The sequence below is a fragment of the Eleutherodactylus coqui genome, chromosome 1 (genome assembly GCF_035609145.1).
Source record: "Eleutherodactylus coqui strain aEleCoq1 chromosome 1, aEleCoq1.hap1, whole genome shotgun sequence".
Taxonomy (NCBI): domain Eukaryota; kingdom Metazoa; phylum Chordata; class Amphibia; order Anura; family Eleutherodactylidae; genus Eleutherodactylus; species Eleutherodactylus coqui.
In genome coordinates, this window is record NC_089837.1 from 45829775 (window position 1) to 45849011 (window position 19237).

The 19237-nt window shown below is 45.4% G+C and overlaps 1 protein-coding gene across 1 annotated transcript; it reads right to left on the reverse strand.

Moving 5' to 3' along the window:
• Positions 1 to 1892: 1892 nt before the first annotated feature.
• Positions 1893 to 18880, reverse strand: XKR5 (XK related 5). The gene is made up of 7 exons (XM_066595258.1): positions 18746 to 18880; positions 12657 to 12840; positions 12296 to 12483; positions 11946 to 12155; positions 11603 to 11772; positions 10238 to 10349; positions 1893 to 9127 (listed from the first exon to the last, which is right to left on the reverse strand). The coding sequence occupies exons 1-7, from the start codon at positions 18816 to 18818 to the stop codon at positions 8073 to 8075; spliced, it is 1992 nt and encodes a 663-aa protein (XP_066451355.1). The 5' UTR covers positions 18819 to 18880; the 3' UTR covers positions 1893 to 8072.
• Between the last annotated feature and the right edge of the window lie 357 nt (positions 18881 to 19237).

A 19237-nucleotide genomic window follows, 5' to 3' on the forward strand; every position in this document is an offset into this window, starting at 1 on the left:
TAGATAGGGAGTGCCTTTTATAATTATGCATTTACCGGTGACTCCAATCAAGGTATAGAAACATCTCAAAGATGATCAAGAGAAATTTTGCAATCTCCACACCTAAGTTCTAAGCATCCTACCACCGGTCTGAAATATTATGCCAATTTTTCACTTAAAAATAAAAATTTGCTTTTCCTTTGTCATTATGGGGTATTGAGTACAGAATGATGAGGGGGGGGGCTTGTATTTTTTTCCCCCCCTAATAGTTTTCAAAAACGAATTGGGCACAGAAGGTAAAATTAAGGGAGGGGAGCTACTGGGGAGACAAAAATAAAGGTCATAACTTTGAACTGAGTGCGAGCCAGTTCAACAACAAGTCTGCTATACAACTTAAGAAATACCTTTCTTATCGTGATATCATATTAACTACATAACAATTACCCTGCAAATGTTAGAGGTTGGACAAAGTCTCCATCAACCTTTCCTGAAAGTTTAACTACTTAGTTCTCAGTTTCCTTTTCTGCTACTCTCTCTCATACTCCTTGATTATATTTTTCTCTCTTTTAACTATTCTTGTATTGGGGGAAAGTTTGATGTAAAAAAGCAAAAAAACTAAATCGGATTTGGAGACTTTCCAGCCCCACTGTATATCCAGGTCACAATGGAGTAGCATGAATTGGTACTCTATAGGATGTTATTCCATTGCTCAACTGTTTAATGACGACGCACCTTGCAGCACTGTAGACCAAGCAATGCATTGAGTTTGAGAGAACTTGCCCGGTGGTTGCAGGATGCATTCACCTCACTTCCTCTGCCATTACAGACCAGGTTGTGTTTTAAGGTTGGCCATATTTTTGTGTCTGTAATATGGCACGATTGCCCTACGTAACTGGGGATCTCCTGATCTGAACCCTGAGCATCAGAGATTCCTAGAGTTTAGGTCAGTATACCCACGGTCAGGCCAGGACACTGACCCGTATTCCGAACACATAAACACAACCGCAATGTAACAAATGTCACAGACCTTCTGGAGAACTTGTTTTTATAGCAGAGGGTGCATGTTTAGTAGAGCAGGACAAGCCAGAATCCCAGGGACAACTTTTTGGGTTATTTTTCTTTGCAGTGGAATGGGAAGGCTGGGGGGGGGGGGGGGGGGGGGGGAGTTGATCTTTGTCACACTATCATACAATATTTCTCAAACAAACAGTCCTTAGAGTGAATCAGCCGTGTTGAACGTCTGACCTGCAGGCAGGAGGAGCAGAGCAGAGCAGAGCAGATCGATAAATACTTTTGTTGGGAAAGTGTGAGTACAACTTGTAATTTAGTCATTAAATCTTTGCTGATTCTGAGGTTAGATGTCCAGAGGGCGGTCCGATCAGTGATGGACTTCTCTCTGTATGCATAGCTAGATGAATCACCAATTAGGACCGCCCATTGGACTCCTACATCCTTAACGAGCAGGGACTTATATATCAATGTACCGTGTCATATATATATATATATATATATATAGTCCTGGGGAAAAGGATTCAATATGCTGTACTCCTCCTGTTCTTTAAGACGATGGACTTTACTAAGACTTAGGTGCTCCTACACCTTTGGCACATCAGGTGACAATATCATACCATCGTTGGTGATCAAAGGCAGCAGTTTTGGCATCATCCCACGAAATGTCCACACTGCACCTCTATAAATGTAAGGCGCCAGATGATGAGAAAAGGACCAGCAAAACCACCCATGGATGAAAAAACAAAACTTAAATTACTATGGAAATTATAGTTAAATAAACCAGGATGTCCACAGACTCAACAGAATTGTCAATGTAATAAAGTTTCCTTTAAGGAGACACACCCGGTCCAATTAGCTAAAGGCAAGGTGTAATAAGCACAGCAGGCTGGAGTAACCACATTGTTTATTTCCTTAAGAAATACAAAAGGCTTCTATTACAATAGGAGTTAACTGTCAAAATATAAGTGATCACCGCAATACTGGGAGCGGACTCTTTGTATCATTGGTTTGACACTATATCTAGGGGTCTCTGCATCGTACCATCAGGACCCCGAAAGATATACATGCATAAACCTCTTGGAGCGCCACCATCTATTGCTGATATATACAGTCTTAAAGTCATCCAGAAACCACAATCATGGTGGGCAAGGACATGTGCCACTGTGGGCAACCCCCTTCTCCATGATAGGAGGGTTTCACTGTGGGAAGGCATTACATGAAGCTTAATAGAAATAATTGGTGCCAACTGGTTTACCGCTCCTCCAGATAAGGCGGGGCATTTTGTTCTTGTTAAAAAAAAGGGGGTTTCCGGGCACAAAACAGAAATGATAAAAAATGCTAAAATCTAGGAGTTACAGCACAGTAGCGGCACCCTGTACATTCTATATGCCGCTCTGCACCCTCTTCTTCATCCCGATCTGTCAGTGCGGTTTACTGCTAATGTAAACTGACTGTTACCTACAACTTTTAGCGTGCGTAGTGCTTGCCCAGCACTGTAGCTCCGCCTCCAGCTCACGGGTCCTGCAACTTATTAACAGTAACCTCCCTCTCACTGAGAGCCATAGAGAGTCTGCTGAAGGAAGGAGACAGGACTTTCCGGCACTCTGCACTGCATATGAGCAATACAACACAGTGCTTGTGCCCCTGTCCTCCCATCATGCACTGCTGACAGCCGGATTTTGGAGACTATGGACAGGGGAGGAAGCAGCAAATGCAGACAAGATGTTGGAGATTCTGTTCAGGTGGGGCGGTGGGGGGAACACGAGTTAGATAGGATATGAAGAATGTAGCTAGACCAGGCATAGTGAACCAATTACAAACTGACTGATTGTGATGAGTAGATATTAAAATATTAAGGCCCATTTAGACCCAACGAATTTTGCTCAAAATTCGCTCAAAGCCGTCTTTTGAACGATAACGGTTGCGTCTAAATGAGCGGATATCGTGCAGTTTTCATGCATGGGACATTACTCGCTCAATTTTAGTTTTCTTGAATTAAGCGATAAACTGTTATGAGCGGTGCAGGCTGTTATCACAGTCGGCAGTGCTGATAAGAGTCTTACAGCCCGAGTCCCGCTGGTAGTTCACAGCGGGACGTGAGCTGTAATCGTGGAGAACAATACAGCTGTTTGCTTATGCAGAACAGCTGTATTGTTCACCAAGCAATAGTGGCGGTGTCCCGCTCCGCCTGCATAGCTCTTAAGTAGCTACTATAGGCTATGCAAAGATGATCGCTCAAAACTGTCACTCAAACTATCGCTTGAGCGATCATCGGTCAGTGCAAATGGAGTATTAGTCTGTGCCCGGAATACCCCTTTAAAAAGGGGAAGAGGGGGGCCCAGCCTTGCATTTAAGGAGATTTCCAAAAAGGCAAAACCACTAACCTGATGAAGTGGTATCATAACCTCTACTTCAGTCCCAGTTCAGACACCAAGACACATGGTATGACCCTTCCATTGCCCGTGATGTCATCATATGAAACTGGCTCATTTCAATAACTAAGTCAGACCCCATCTGTCTCTTCATCGGTCATAACAGAGAAGGGCTTAGTTATTGAGATTAGCCAAACAGCCACCCTGCGATAACATGACGGGCAATAAAAGGGCCATACCGTGTGACCCCGTGTTGGAACTGGGCCGTAAGCAGAGATTGTGACACCACTAGGCTGTGTAAGTATTTGCCTTCCCTGGAAGGATTTGAACTAGACCCCACCTCTTTAAATTGGACCTTTATAGTACCATCTTCTATCATTACATATATAGTATGTGATACATTGTATATTAGAGTCAGAATACAGGCGAGTAAATAAAACATTTCATCAAACAAACCACAAAGCACAAGTTCATATCACACAGCAAAACATCATGGGATGGGGCAGCGCATTCCCCGGACCCGTCTCAGATTGGAGGGTCACAAATATAGAAAGCGAGACCTTTAAACTGTTTGTACCTCAATGAGATAGTAGCATTAAAAATTGTAGGAAATATGAAAACGCAAGGTTAATAAATACTTTACATTAAAATATAGAAATATATAAGAAAACATACAGAGGATACAAAATATAGTAATAAGTTATTAAGACTAGTATTAAAAAAAGTTATATATGCTACCGCTTGGGTGGAGTCTAGGCCACACCTTCCGTCCAGTATAATAATATATGCACGAGATGTACAGGAAGATACTAACATTAGGGGGTGGGCAGATCATCAGGACTAATCAACAGATAAGTTCTATACACTCATTGACAAGAAAAACAAAACCTAAAAGAACACCCCGATAAAAATGGCGGATTGCTGCAAACCTCGGCCTGCGGTGATGTCTGGGCCTGCGGTGAGGTCTCGGACAGATATGTCATGGATTAGAGTTGTGGCCTGATAGCGGTCTTGCCACCGGGGCTCATAAAAGGTCCCCCGTTGTCCTATAAAAAGCACTCAGAGGCTACTTGTGTGTAGTGGACCTTGTGTGGAGTTTGTTGACCACTTGACGTCTCTACGACGCACTCATAGATATTTCACCCAGTTAATAGAGTCTGAGAGGGGCGCATTATTGGATTTAGTCTGATAAACTGCCGCCACCGGGGCCGTTCTGACCAGGCTGTTAAGAGGTGTTGGGACCAGTGGTTACGTGAGGGTACGCACACGTAGGGTAAGCCTCCGGCCAGCCCAGGAGGACCACCGGTAGAGGACCATTTGATCCGCCGACAAGTACAAGCAGATAAATCAGTTTTGTTGTCCGCCATCCAGATACAGACCTTTATGACAGACCTTTGTCTCTGCCCGGACTATTTCCAGGTGCTAGCAGAAAGTGCCCGTTACATGTCCTGCCATTAACGCAGTCGCCTTTATTTGCAGTAGTGTCATGAGCGAGAAATCTGGACGCTACGAAGTGGTACCCTATCATCGCTAGCGACAAACCAGGTTTAGTTTGGGCGCCGACAACGGCCGTGTTGTGTCTGGAGGCCTAGTGGTGAGCACCGCAATCCTGCCTTTGCTGTGTAGCGGCACACTGCCCCCTGCTGGTGTGATGGTCTGGGGAACCATCACATCCGACAGTCAGTCACCCCTAGTAGTGGTACAAGGGACAAGGACAGTTCAGCGATATGTTCAGGACATCCTGCAGCCACATGTGTTCCTCTCATGGTGGCTTCCAAGAGGCAGCAGGATAATGCTCAGCCGCACACATAAGGGGGTCACAGGAAGCCCCCACAACATTGTCACACTTTTGTGGCTGCCTGACGGACAGATTTATCGCCAATCGAGCATTTATGGAACCGATGGGACGCAAGCTACACCAGCCTACGAGTGCGCAGGAGCTAAAGGACCAGTTGCAATAGCTATAGGCAAATATGTCTCAGGATACCATATGAAGCCTGTGTGCCTCTATGCCTACCTGTATCTCATCATGTATCCAAGCAATAGGCAGTGCAACAGGGTACTAGAGCCTCCATACACCCCTGTATCACATCTTGTATACAAGCTAGAGGTGGTACAACAGGGTACTAGAGCCTCAATGCCTGCCTGTATCACATCTTGGATCCAAGCAATAGGCAGGGCAGCAGGGTACTAGAGCCTCCATGCCTGCCCATATCTCATCATGTATCCAGGCTAGAGGCGGCCCAACAGGGTACTAGAGCCTCCATGTCTGACCGTATCACATGTTGTATCCAGGCTAGAGGCGGCCCAACAGGGTACTAGAGCCTCCATGCCCGTCTGTATCTCATCATGTATCCAGGCTAGAGGAGGCCCAACAGGGTACTAGAGCCTCCATGTCTGACCGTACCTCATCAAGTATCCAGACTACAGACAGTACAACAGGGTACTAGAGCCTCCACATGCCCGCCCGTATCACATCTTGTATCCAAGCTAGAGGCGGCAAAACAGGGTACTAGAGCCTCTATGCCCGCCTGTATCTTATGTATCCAGGCTAGAGACGGCCCAACAGGGTACTAGAGCCTCTATGCCCGTCTGTATCTCATCATGTATCCAGGCTAGAGGCGGCCCAACAGGGTACTAGAGCCTCTATGCCCGTCTGTATCTCATCATGTATCCAGGCTAGAGGCGGCCCAACAGGGTACTAGAGCCTCCATGCCCGTCTGTATCTCATCATGTATCCAGGCTAGAGGCGGCCCAACAGGGTACTAGAGCCTCCATGTCTGACTATCTCATCACGTATCCAGACTACAGACAGTACAACAGGGCACTAGAGCCTTCTTTGCATTGTAGAGTTTTCCACAACTAACGTACCCTTTTGCGCTGATATGTATCACATAGATCATTGTTACAATCACACAGAGAAAGTTTCATCCAATTTCAACTCCTCCTTTTTGGTAAATGCCTTTTTTTTGTCAATGAGTGTATTCACGTGACTTCCTGTAGCCGTCATGGTGGTGACAGCAGCCCTGCTGGTCTGAGGTCTATACTACTCTGTCCACTAACAAAAATAGTCCCGAGCCAAACCGGCAGGACTTCCAGATTACCAGGTGGCCAACTAATAAAATGTAGTTATATGTACAGTTCACCTCCAATAATCCGGCACATGGTGACTAAGTGTTATGGATATTATCCAAAGGAGAACAAAAACCATTAATATGGGAGTGCAGATAAAAAAAAAGTGCGGGTCAAATTTTGCACAGACATTTATGGTCACACCTGCCTGCTGCAGAACATCTTCCTTATATTCAGTCACCGCCGAATAACCTGAACAAGCCAGATTGCAGGACTATTCTAGATTAAAGGGGGCACAGGTCTTCCTGTCACTTTTTCCTGGCAGCCATAAAACTTGTTTGTCACAAGAAAAAGCAACTTTACAGACGGAAGACTTGTAACGGGACAGAAAACTGTGCATGCTCTTCTACGGCCCGATCTCTCAACCACGTACCCAACTCTAAAAAGATTTCCAAACTGGTAGACACCAACAGTAAATTAGACACGTCATAAACTAGTTTTGCCGTCATGTTAAAGTGCAGCCATTATGAGACAAGTGCCCTTTAAATGGAGTCCTCTACAATCGGACTGCGTAAATATTATGGCCGTTAACTTCTTCATTCTGGGCCCTTAAGATGTAAGTTTCCAAGTTGGTCTATAAAATTTAGGGCCTTACGCCACAGACAATAACTACTTCTGGGCTGTACAGCAGAAGTTGGCAAAACAAATGCTCCTTCTGTGACATCACTTCCTGCTCTGCAGCCATTGGCTAAAATAGCACCTCATAGACTTCCTGTTTTGCCCGCCCACAAGACTGAGCATTCTCTGCTCCTTTTCCCGATACTTTCTGGTCTTTAACAGCTAAAATGGAGCAAAGAGATCTCAATTTTACATGCAGAGTGCATGTAGGGGGCAGGCAGGGCAGGAAGTCATAGGACTCTAAATTCTAGACAGCCCAGCTAGACAACTCCCAAAACCTCAGCAATTTGAATCTTTAGGGTCATACCGCAGATGGCTCTTGTTAAAGTGCACCTGTCTCATTTATTAAACGGCAGCAGCTAGTTTATTGCGTGCTCATCGTTAGGCTGCGGTGACTCAGGTGTCATCACGTGAAATTCCCTTTAAACATCAAAACAAAAAAATAAAAAAAAACACACATTCAAATATTTCCAAAAATAGTGCAGTGCCACACTTCTTCGTTGGGTAGTGTCAGGTACTACAGTTCAATTAATGTAAAAAGGAGCTGACCTGCAATACTACACCCAACTTTGCACAGGTGTGGTGCTGTTTTAGGAAGAAAGCAGCCACTTTTAATTAATCCTGTACAACCCTTTCAAGGGTGCCTTTACACGGATTATCGTTCACCCAAGCGAATGAGCAAACTATGTCCCAGTTTGCTCATTTGCTCAGGCAGTCAATTTAGACACAAAGATAAATCTGCCCGGGCAACGTTTGGAAGTCTTTAAATACTGATTTTGGTAAATTACTTGGACGGGCAATGTGCCATGTACCATCTAGAACTTGCCAACTTCGGTCCGACACTTGTGCCAAAATCACCAATGGGATCCACCATCAAGAACCATTGAAGAGGATAAAGGATTCTTAACATTCATCCCATTAGGGGACCCATAAATTTCTCCAGAAGAGGTTAGACTGGAACTAAGTTCTCGATATCAAATGTTCAAGTCTTCTCCTGGCTTTCATCTCCTCCCGTGGTCCTACATCTACAGATATGGCTTGAGGTTTCGGAGTTGAAGTGAAGCAAGGTTGTTCTTTTTGGATAAGTCTTCCCTTTATAGAAGGAGGGAGAACCTGTGTCGATAATAAATGGTAGCCTCTTGTCCCTGAAGATGCCGTAATTCCAGAGTCATCAATGGTCATCTCGCACTCTTCGCATAGACTTCCAACATCTTCTTCCATACTCCTGTGGAAGTTTCGGTTGGTAGCCAGGCTGGGAATAGGGCTGACAGACATAACTGGTAGATCCTCGTTTTCTATTGGTTCAAAGTCTTTTACTGCAGCTTTCTTCTTGGGGACCTCTACAATGCATATTGTCCCATTGCCAGCCTGTATTACGCCATCTGTGTGGGCACTGAAGTACAGTGTGCCACTCCCAATCATCCCATTACTTGGAGAGCAAGTGGCAGCCACTTGTGATGGAGAAAGCACATTATGAACTATACCATCTTTCCCTAGAGAGTCACGAAGGCTTGCATAAGTGGTGGGTTCCTGTAGACCATGCTCGTATCCTTGACCAACATCTACTGGGGTTTTGCCCGAAGACCATGATTTACGTTGGCCTTCTGACACACTGTTATTCTTGACCAGAGGGTGTTGGACATCGACTGCACCTTGAAAAGAGAAGAGGTCTCCAATGCCCCCATCACCAAAGGCAGCATTGATTTTGGAAAGGTTTCCGGTCTTCATGGCCAGCTTTAGAAGCAACAGGCGATGGTGTTTTTCGGCAACTTTCTTCCACGGAAGATCTTCCTGGTCAACCATTTCCTGCTCTGACATTTTTGGACTAAAGTCTTCTTTTGGAAAGACATCATCATCGGCCGCCTCCTTCTGAGAAGGCTTATTCCACCATTTGAAGGAATATGCCAACTCATCTTCCATACCGCAACCCCCAGATCCAGATTTTTTGAAGCTCTGAGAGATTTCGGTTGATTTAGGGTGGAGGAGGGTGTAATATATAACTAAGGCAGCGCAGCCTGTAAATCAGAAGAGAAATCAAAGTTACCACAAAATTAACAGAAGGAGAGAAAACGTAAAATAAGATAAATTATCAAGAACGAGTTGGCTTATAATGAACTCTGTACATGCTAAGGTAACTTCCAACCTCAGGACTTCTCTGATGCCCGTCAAACAGCCATAATGCGGCAGGAAGTGGCATTGGCATCCAGTTGCAGCCCAAATTGGTGTGGTTTACAGGTGAAAATGCTATATACCTGGGTGGCATCCCGATTGTAGTAAAAAGGGTTCCAGGAGTATTAGGCTTCAACACGACTGATCATTTGTACATTGCATTGATGTACCCCTGTAGTCACAGCATTTACTTCCTTTACTTCCCCAGCAGTCTCAGCTATTAAATCCCTTTTCCCAGCAGGCTCCATTGCCCCAGTAGGCCTAGCAGTGCTCCTTTCCCCCAGTAGTATGAGCAGTAACCTTTGATCACTGCACATATGAGGACCCCACCTTACCCCCAGTAGTCACAGCCAAACACTCTCCGCCTTCCATATAGTCATTGCCACCAAATGCAATGAAAAATCCCTCCGCCTGCTGGAGGTTTCATGTAAGCAGCCCACTTACAGCTCAAAAAAGAAGGAGCGAACAAAGCTGACATTATTGGCCAGTCAGTAGCCTGCGCTGGTCCCCTTTTAACCATTCACAGGCACATCATGCCTACGGTAGTACCCGATGGGAAATACGCCTTGGTAACAAACTATCACAAGAAGAAAAAAAAAAAAAAACACTACACACCTCTCAATATAAAGGCCAATACCAGCTTGCTGATGGTTTCCCTGCACAACACTTCTACATTTGCAGACTATATACATAGTTAATCCTCAGTGCACTGCGACTAAAGACTTCCGAAGTGATTTACAACCTGATAATGACCATTAGTTATGGCGGTTCTCTCCCAGCCGCCCACTTATTACACAAAGGGCCTCCAATTACCAGTGAAAGTGAAGTAAGGCTTTGTGGTTCAGTCTCCCACAATGACCTTCATTGATGACGGAGCAGTAAGTCCGTTCAGCTGGTAATAAGGCCTAATCTATCACAGCTCTCTACGATGCTTATCTAATCATTCATCCACTCACCGATGAGAAATCCCGACATGACGGCCACAGACAGCTTGACGTTGCTCCACACCGCCCCCTGCAGGAAGTCTGTGGCGAGGAGCAGCAGAATGCAGTTTTCTAACAACATGATCTAAGAGAGGATACGAGGGAAACCGCGTCACTTATAGAGTATATATTATATACAACTGAAAACGTATTCCGTTACACCCAACTACAAGAAGAGTAACCCTTTCCTATCCAACACTTGACATTAACAGCAATGCGATTATTGAGATCTTGCGGGAGGAGAGTCGGCCGTCATGGACACCCATCAGAAAGATCCTGGGTCTGAGGAGACTGCAATCCCCGACGGTGAACCCTCCGGATGTCGCAATCAACAGTGATGGCAGCATGAACAGAAGTACAAAGCTTAACCCCCAGTGATATCGCGGGCTCAGAAGCTGTGCTAGTCTCATCACTTGCAAGTGTCAGCTGTACCCTGCACTAACAGCCAGGATGGGAGAGAAGTCTAATTCCAGCTGTTCAACCCCTTAGATCCTACGATCAATGCTGACCGCGGCATCCAAGTGGTTAACAGGCTGTGTGTGGGGAGGCTCCCTCTGTCACAGCATCGGTAAGTTATGATGCATTGCCATGACAGCCGGAGGCCTAATAATTGCCCCCAGGTCAGCAAGATGTACCGTATCTGTAATAAGGAACAAGTCCTCTTTATTATGTGCGTACGCCCAAAGAGATGACTGCATGCGGAGAGCGTTAAGACAAGAAAACCAAAAAAAAGTTCAATCAATCAAGAAAAAGAATAAAACAAATAAAACATTGAACACGATTAAAACCACATGTAAGGAGTTTTCTGAAACAATCGATGGTTACTTTATTTGTCGCAGCCGCGGTTTACGTACGCTTTTAAGGGTCATTTACTTTTGGCGTACTGACTTTTTTTTTGTATGCATTTCACAACGGATGGCCTATCCTCAGGATGTCGTCAGTAGCTGATCAGAGGGGGTTTGTCGGGTCCGCCATCTTTGCAGACAGAGCCAGAAGCTGACAGCTCTGTCCATAGTGCAGTGGCTGGCATTGGTATTGCATTAAACTCAATGGGACCAACCCGGGCTGCTGCGATCATTTTTTTGCACACTGCCATATTCCGAGACATGAACCGTCCAATTACGATCCCAGTTCCTGACGGCAAGCAGAGATCTTGAAAATCAGTAATCAGAACAGATTATACAGGGGTGGGCCACAAAAAAATAGCCTAACAGTCAGCCACCTATGAATGTTAAATGGAGACAGGCGGCCAAAAGAGATTGCCGTAGCGCTCCGCCTCCAAATGGTGAGCGACACCGCACCCGTGTCGTGTAGAGGACGCCGCTGTCATGTACTTACCACATAAAAGATGGCGACGCGATAGCGAGAAGGCCCGTCCCTAACGTTAATGAAGCAAAAGACATAGACTGCGCCGAGGAGGATATTGAACAGTCGCCAATAACAAGGTGTGGAGATAACATCGGTTTGCTGAGCCACCAGCCAGAACGACATCACCAGCCAGTGAGCACCTGCAGGGGGAGACACAGAGTCACCTACGAGCCAAGGGGCACAGCAGTGCAGAGTATTTCAGGAGCCAAGTATGTAGGGGAGGGTGGAGGAGAGGGTACAACATGGCGGCATGTGGCAGGTGGAGGGGAAAAAAGGTGATCCGCAGCACAGAGTGTTTTAGAACAGCCCTCACCTCCTACAGCAAACACCCAGAAGTGATAAACTCTAGCAAAGACGACCAGCGCCATCACACGGGTGCCAATCATTCCCATTCTCCACAGTAGCTGGCACAGCACAGATGCCCATGGTAAACAGAGATGCCCGGGCCTCAGGAGGCAAAGGAAGTGGCTGAAGGAGACGAGCGCCCAGGAGAGAGACAGAAGACACAGCAGGGCACTGCTGACTGTGGAAATACACACAAACGGATTAATACTTTTCCTACATCTTGTACCAAATGCAATAATGAATCCTATGCCCCCTAGTGGTAGCAGCTAGAAATGCATTATGCAACTCCAAGAAGAGGCTACGGAGCGCTGAACCAACCTGCGTAGATGTCGGCACGGTCCAGCGTCATGTACAGGTACGTCTGCAGCAGCAGCTGCGGCAGCGCCTGGAGGAGGACTTCTATCAGGCGGAGGAGCGACAGGTCTCCCTGCTTCATCACCAGATCCTGCTCCTCGTCGGCGCTTTTACTTTTCCTCCTCAGAGCGAGACGAAGTGAATCCACATGTCTGTAAAGGGAAAAAAAAGACCCCATTTAGGACCCCCATAGTTTGTTTCAGAAGAATGGAGTGGGGTCTGTGATCTGCATGGGAGACATCGGAACATGTCAGTAGTGCAGCCTCGCCATTGCTTCATTACACCCGTATGGGTTATCACAGTAATAAAGTCCAACGCTACATACCGTTTCAGGATGCCGAGCTGCAGGAGGTGAGTCAGACCCAGGGTGAAGCACTGCTGGTAGCCATCAGCCCGGAACCAGACAAAACTGAGCGCCTGGATCAGACAGCCGGGAAGGAGCAGTCCGAGCGTCCATCCTGCCCACAGGAACTGCGCAGTCATGAAGTAATGAACAACCGCAGCGCTCTCTGCCGACAAAACACAACACCCGTGAATACTGAAGAAACGCAACTTGGACCCAGCTGTAATCAGCAATCCCCTGCTGGGGGATAGTAATAAAACGGGTAGAATATTAACATATCTACCTTAATACTATAATACTGCCCCCTATGTACAAGAATATAACTACTATAATACTGCCCCCTATGTACAAAAATATAACTCCTATAATACTGCCCCCTATGTACAAGAATATAACTACTATAATACTGCCCCTATGTACAAGAATATAACTACTATAATACTGCCCCCTATGTACAAGAATATAACTACTATAATACTGCCCCCTATGTACAAAAATATAACTCCTATAATACTGCCCCCTATGTACAAGAATTTAACTGCGATTATACTGCCCCCTATGTACAAGAATATAACTACTATAATACTGCCTCTTCTGTAGAAGAATTTAACTGTTATAATACTGCCCCCTATGTAGAAGAATATAACTACTATAATACTGCCTCCTATGTACAAGTATATAACTGCTATAATACTGCCCTCTATGTACAAGAATATAACTACTATAATACTGCCCCCTATGTACAAGAATATAACTACTATAATACTGTCCTCTATGTACAAGAATATAACTACTATAATACTGCCTCCTATGTACAAGAATATAACTGCTATAATACTGCCCCCTATGTACAAGAATATAACTACTATAATACTGCTCCTATGTACAAGAATATAACTACTATAATACTGCCTCCTATGTACAAGAATATACTATAATACTGCCTCCTATGTACAAGAATATAACTACTATAATACTGACTCCTGTGTACAAGAATATAACTACTATAATACTGCCCCCTATGTACAAGAGTATAACTACTATAATACTGCCCCCTATGTACAAGAATATAACTACTATAATACTGCCCCCTATGTACAAGAATATAACTACTATAATACTGCCCCCTATGTACAAGAATATGACTACTATAATACTGCCTCCTATGTACAAGAATATACTATAATACTGCCTCCTATGTACAAGAATATAACTACTATAATACTGCCTCCTATGTACAAGAATATAACTACTATAATACTCTCCCCTATGTACAAGAATATAACTACTATAATACTGCCCCCTATGTACAAGAATATAACTACTATAATACTGCCCCCTATGTACAAGAATATGACTACTATAATACTGCCTCCTATGTACAAGAATATAACTACTATAATACTGCCTCCTATGTACAAGAATATAACTACTATAATACTGCCCCCTATGTACAAGAATATAACTACTATAATACTCTCCCCTATGTACAAGAATATAACTACTATAATACTCTCCCCTATGTACAAGAATATAACTACTATAATACTGCCCCCTATGTACAAGAATATAACTACTATAATACTGCCCCCTATGTACAAGAATATAACTACTATAATACTGCCCCCTATGTACAAGAATATAACTACTATAATACTGCCCCCTATGTAGAAGAATATAACTACTATAATACTGCCCCCTATGTACAAGAATATAACTACTATAATACTGCCTCCTATGTACAAGAATATAACTACTATAATACTCTCCCCTATGTACAAGAATATAACTACTATAATACTGCCCCCTATGTACAAGAATATAACTACTATAATACTGCCCCCTATGTACAAGAATATGACTACTATAATACTGCCTCCTATGTACAAGAATATAACTACTATAATACTGCCCCCTATGTACAAGAATATAACTACTATAATACTCTCCCCTATGTACAAGAATATAACTACTATAATACTCTCCCCTATGTACAAGAATATAACTACTATAATACTGCCCCCTATGTACAAGAATATAACTACTATAATACTGCCCCCTATGTACAAGAATATAACTACTATAATACTGCCCCCTATGTACAAGAATATAACTACTATAATACTGCCCCCTATGTAGAAGAATATAACTACTATAATACTGCCCCCTATGTACAAGAATATAACTACTATAATACTGCCTCCTATGTACAAGAATATAACTACTATAATACTGCCCCTATGTACAAGAATATAACTACTATAATACTGCCTCCTATGTACAAGAATATAACTACTATAATACTGCCCCCCTGTGGACAAGAATATAACTACTATAATACTGCTCCCTATGTACAAGAATATAACTACTATAATACTACCCCCTATGTACAAAAATATAACTACTATAATACTGCCTCCTATGTACAAGAATATAACTACTATAATACTGCCTCCTATGTACAAGAATATAACTACTATAATACTGCCCCCTATGTACAAGAATATAACTACTATAATACTGCCCCCTATGTACAAGAATATAACTACTATAATACTGCCCCCTATGTACAAGAATATAACTACTATAATACTGCCCCCTATGTACAAGAATATAACTACTATAATACTGCCTCCTTCTATGCCCTTGTAGATCTGGATGACTGACAGGCAGTACTTCATGTCCTCCTCTTGTGACCTGAGGATGTCACTTTATCCTGTAGTTTGCAGATAATAAAGCCGCGCTCATCTCTAATGTATGAGCAGCTGCGCAACAAGAAGAGGTCAGAAAACCAGATCACAATGACTGCTGCAAAGAGTCTGTGAAAGGGGAGAGGGACGAGCGATGATGCCTAGAAACTGCCCTGTGAAGGCAGAGCGGCAAGGAACAATGTAACATCCCGCATGTACTACTCCTCCCATCATCATTCACAGCGAGGAGTTTTGTTGCAGAGTCACTGCTGGAAGGAATCGGGCATCTCAGATTCCTACTCAGTGGTTTCTTGGTTACATCTGTTCTTGGGAAAGCTGGGTCATACCCAATGTAGCTGCTGGTGCCAAACCCACAAGGCTGGTTCCAGTCCTGGTAATGGAGTTGTGTAGCTTTTACTGCTCACCTAGGAAGACCAGGAGTAACGATACCCAACAGAGCCATCATGTCCAACCTGGCACCCAGCTTTCCAAGACTCTTGATCACCAAGTCTGCCTAGTTATTCATTGGGAATGACCATGGCAACTATTACAGGGAGCATAGTGCCTTTTCAGGGGGCTACATGAGGAGTTCCCTTTTATACATGCCCACCCACTATACTAAGATGAACAAGTGCGGAAATCTAGACAGAAAACACCAAGAAACAAGTCCTAGACGGGAGAAGTTGTCATAGCGGTATGGTAAAACTGGAGATCTACAAGCAGGACAATCAACACCCCAACACTTTACCAAATCTTGTATACTCCACTGGTTACAATTGTATCAAGTTTACAAAACAAAGGGCGATCTTTGCATCTCGGCTGTGCAGTAACCCAACAGGCATACCACTCATCCAGCCTGCAGCTCCAGTCCGGTGGCAGCCGCTGAGGAATCTGTGACCGCTGACCTCTTCCCCCCAGTGTCTGTGTGCGCCATCCTGTACGCAAAGCAAACGTGAGGGAAGAAGTCAGCGGTCGGACTCAGCAACGGCTGCCACCGAACCAGAGCTGCAGGCCGGATGAGTGATATGCCTGGGGTTATTGCATGGCCACAAGCCAATAAGAACATCGGCATTAATACTAGAACCACTATCAGGGGCACATAATATTATTGGGGCCACTATTAGGGGAGTCACTATCACTACTGGGGCCACTATTAGTAGGACCCCATTACTATACAGTCTCACACTAACTATTGGCCCTTTGAAGGCAACCATAATGCTGATGTGGCCCTCGGTGACCAGGACTTTGGTCCATGAGATAACATGTATCAGTTGGTTGTCCAGGTGTTCTATGTTTCTTGATACAGTGTAACTGATCGGCTCACAGATGATTGGATACAAGTGGAAGGAATCCAACGCTGTGTGACAACTGCTGTGTGTATACAGGCTTACAGCCCCCGAATGTGCCAGTGTGTTACTATTCACTGACAGCAACAAGAGATCTTCCAATGTTTGAAGAAAACATCAGACTGTAAACCAACGTTCTCCATGGATCACTGACTGCTTCCACTTACTGGCAAGCATCAGTGTGGAGGCTAGAGTAGAGGAGCAGCACTAGACCCATCACCCGTGTCATCTGCAACATCAGCGCCCAGCTAAGACTACATGGTGTTAGTGTATCTTGACGCCACCAGCAAGTGCTGGTGGAGTCAAGATTGACAGGGGGGTTGATTGGCTGCAGCCTGCAGAGGTGTCAGGAGAGCAGGTCCTGGCAGCCCACTATGGATGTTAGCTACAGCGTCCGCAGGCCAGGCACGGTGCTGCAGCGGGAAGTGTCTTGGGTGCTGGCAGCGGCACCCTCATCGAGGGAGAAGGGCACAGCGTTGTGGGAAGGACTGAGCCGGCAGCGGTGTGAAGAAGCAGCTTTTCGGCGCCTCCCCAGAAGGACGCCACCTACCCCTGACAGTAGGATGTCAGTCAAACATCGCAGGCGGCGTAACCATAACCCCTGTGCATACCCCGGCCGGAAGCAGGGAGCACACAGCGCCGGCGGAATAGACACTGCCAGCAGGGCATAGTCACACAGGACAGGGGATCCCACAGCACGCCGTACCCACAACCCCCCTTTACAGCGCGGCCGACAGCAGGGAGCACACTCCTGCTATACAGGGGGAAATCACACACCATTAATTAATGTTACACACAGCCGGGTAACAGGGGCCACCACTGCCCCGGGGAACACACAGGGAGCGCGCATCACAGACCTGTGCACCTTTCAGGACCTAGGGATCTTCCGCCAATCAGGAGCTAGGGGTGTGAGAGGGGCGTTACTCCTGTCAAACCCCTAGCTTCTGGTGGCGTCAAGATACACTAATACCGGACTACACAGCAACCTGAAGGGCATGTCCAACATATAGCAGGTCGAATATGGGCAGAGCTGCACTCACTATTCTGCTGGTGGAGTCATTGTGTACATACATTACTTATCCTGTACTGATCCTTAGTTACATCCAGTATTATACTGCAGAGCTGCACTCACAATTCTGCTGGTGGAGTCACGGTGTACATACATTACTTATCCTGTATTATACTCCAGAGCTGCACTCACTATTCTGCTGGTGGAGTCACTGTGTACATACATTACTTATCCTGTACTGATCCTGAGTTACATTCGGTATTATACTCCAGAGCTGCACTCACTATTCTGCTGGTGGAGTCACGGTGTACATACATTACTTATCCTGTACTGATCCTGAGTTATATCCTGTATTATACTCCAGAGCTGCACTCACTATTCTGCTGGTGGAGTCACGGTGTACATACATTACTTATCCTGTACTGATCCTGAGTTACATCCTGTATTATACTCCAGAGCTGCACTCACTATTCTGCTGGTGGAGTCACTGTGTACATACATTACTTATCCTGTACTGATCCTGAGTTACATCCTGTATTATACCTCAGAGCTGCACTCACTATTCTGCTGGTGGAGTCACTGTGTACATACATTACTTATCCTGTACTGATCCTGAGTTACATCCTGTATTATACCCCAGAGCTGCACTCACTATTCTGCTGGTGGAGTCACTGTGTACATACATTACTTATCCTGTACTGATCCTGAGTTACATCCTGTATTATACTCTAGAGCTGCACTCACTATTCTGCTGATGGAGTCACTGTATACATACATTACTTATCCTGTACTGATCCTGAGTTACATCCTGTATTATACTCCAGAGCTGCACTCCCTGTTCTGCTTGTGGAATGGACGGGCAGGGTAACAGGTGGGTTTTGTGGAGGGTGAGTGCACACAGTACAGCATGAGAGGACTGCCATATAAGTACCCGGGCAGTAAAGAGGAACAGATCTGCCGTCAGTCACCACCCACCAGCTGATAACGGGACAAGCCCGCGCTACATCCCAGTCCTGAGCCACTCACCGGCCGCCCGCTCCGCCAGGTACAGGAGAAGAGACACAGCCGCGAACCAGCCGATGCCCCCGGCGGCCACCATCCTGCTCCCGCCGGGACCTGGAACCGGAGCCGGGATCCGTATTTACCGCTTTCCCGCCACTCACCCTACTGCCCCCACCCCTCAAGCGCTAGAGCCGCCCATAAGACACGCCTCTTTCTACCTGACCCCGCCCTCACCGTTAGAATCTGCGCTTCACTCTGAGCTAACACGCCCTCCTCAACGAAACACGCCCTATTTTCCCTTACAGCATAAGCTCTGCTCCGCCCTCTGTCGCTTTATCACCCCGCCCTCCCACAGAACTATTGCTTTTCAGTCACTGAACTAACTCCGCCCTCTTCCAAATACCACGCCCATGACTTTGGATCTATTCATACAGCGCTTCGCTTCCTGTTGCCAGCCTGCTATTGCTTCACTTAGGTAAAGTTCCTCCTTTTCCGGTGCTATCACGTGGTCTACTC

What these genes read in the sequence shown, in the direction of transcription:
- XKR5 (XM_066595258.1), bottom strand. Translation starts at nt 18,818, where the DNA reads ATGGTGGCCGCCGGGGGCATCGGCTGGTTCGCGGCTGTGTCTCTTCTC. An exon ending in CCTGGCGGAGCGGGCGGCCG is followed by an intron (nt 12,841 to 18,745) that starts GTGAGTGGCTCA and finishes TTTTGTCGGCAG; the next exon opens with AGAGCGCTGCGGTTGTTCAT. An exon ending in CTGGGTGTTTGCTGTAGGAG is followed by an intron (nt 11,773 to 11,945) that starts GTGAGGGCTGTT and finishes CTCCCCCTGCAG; the next exon opens with GTGCTCACTGGCTGGTGATG.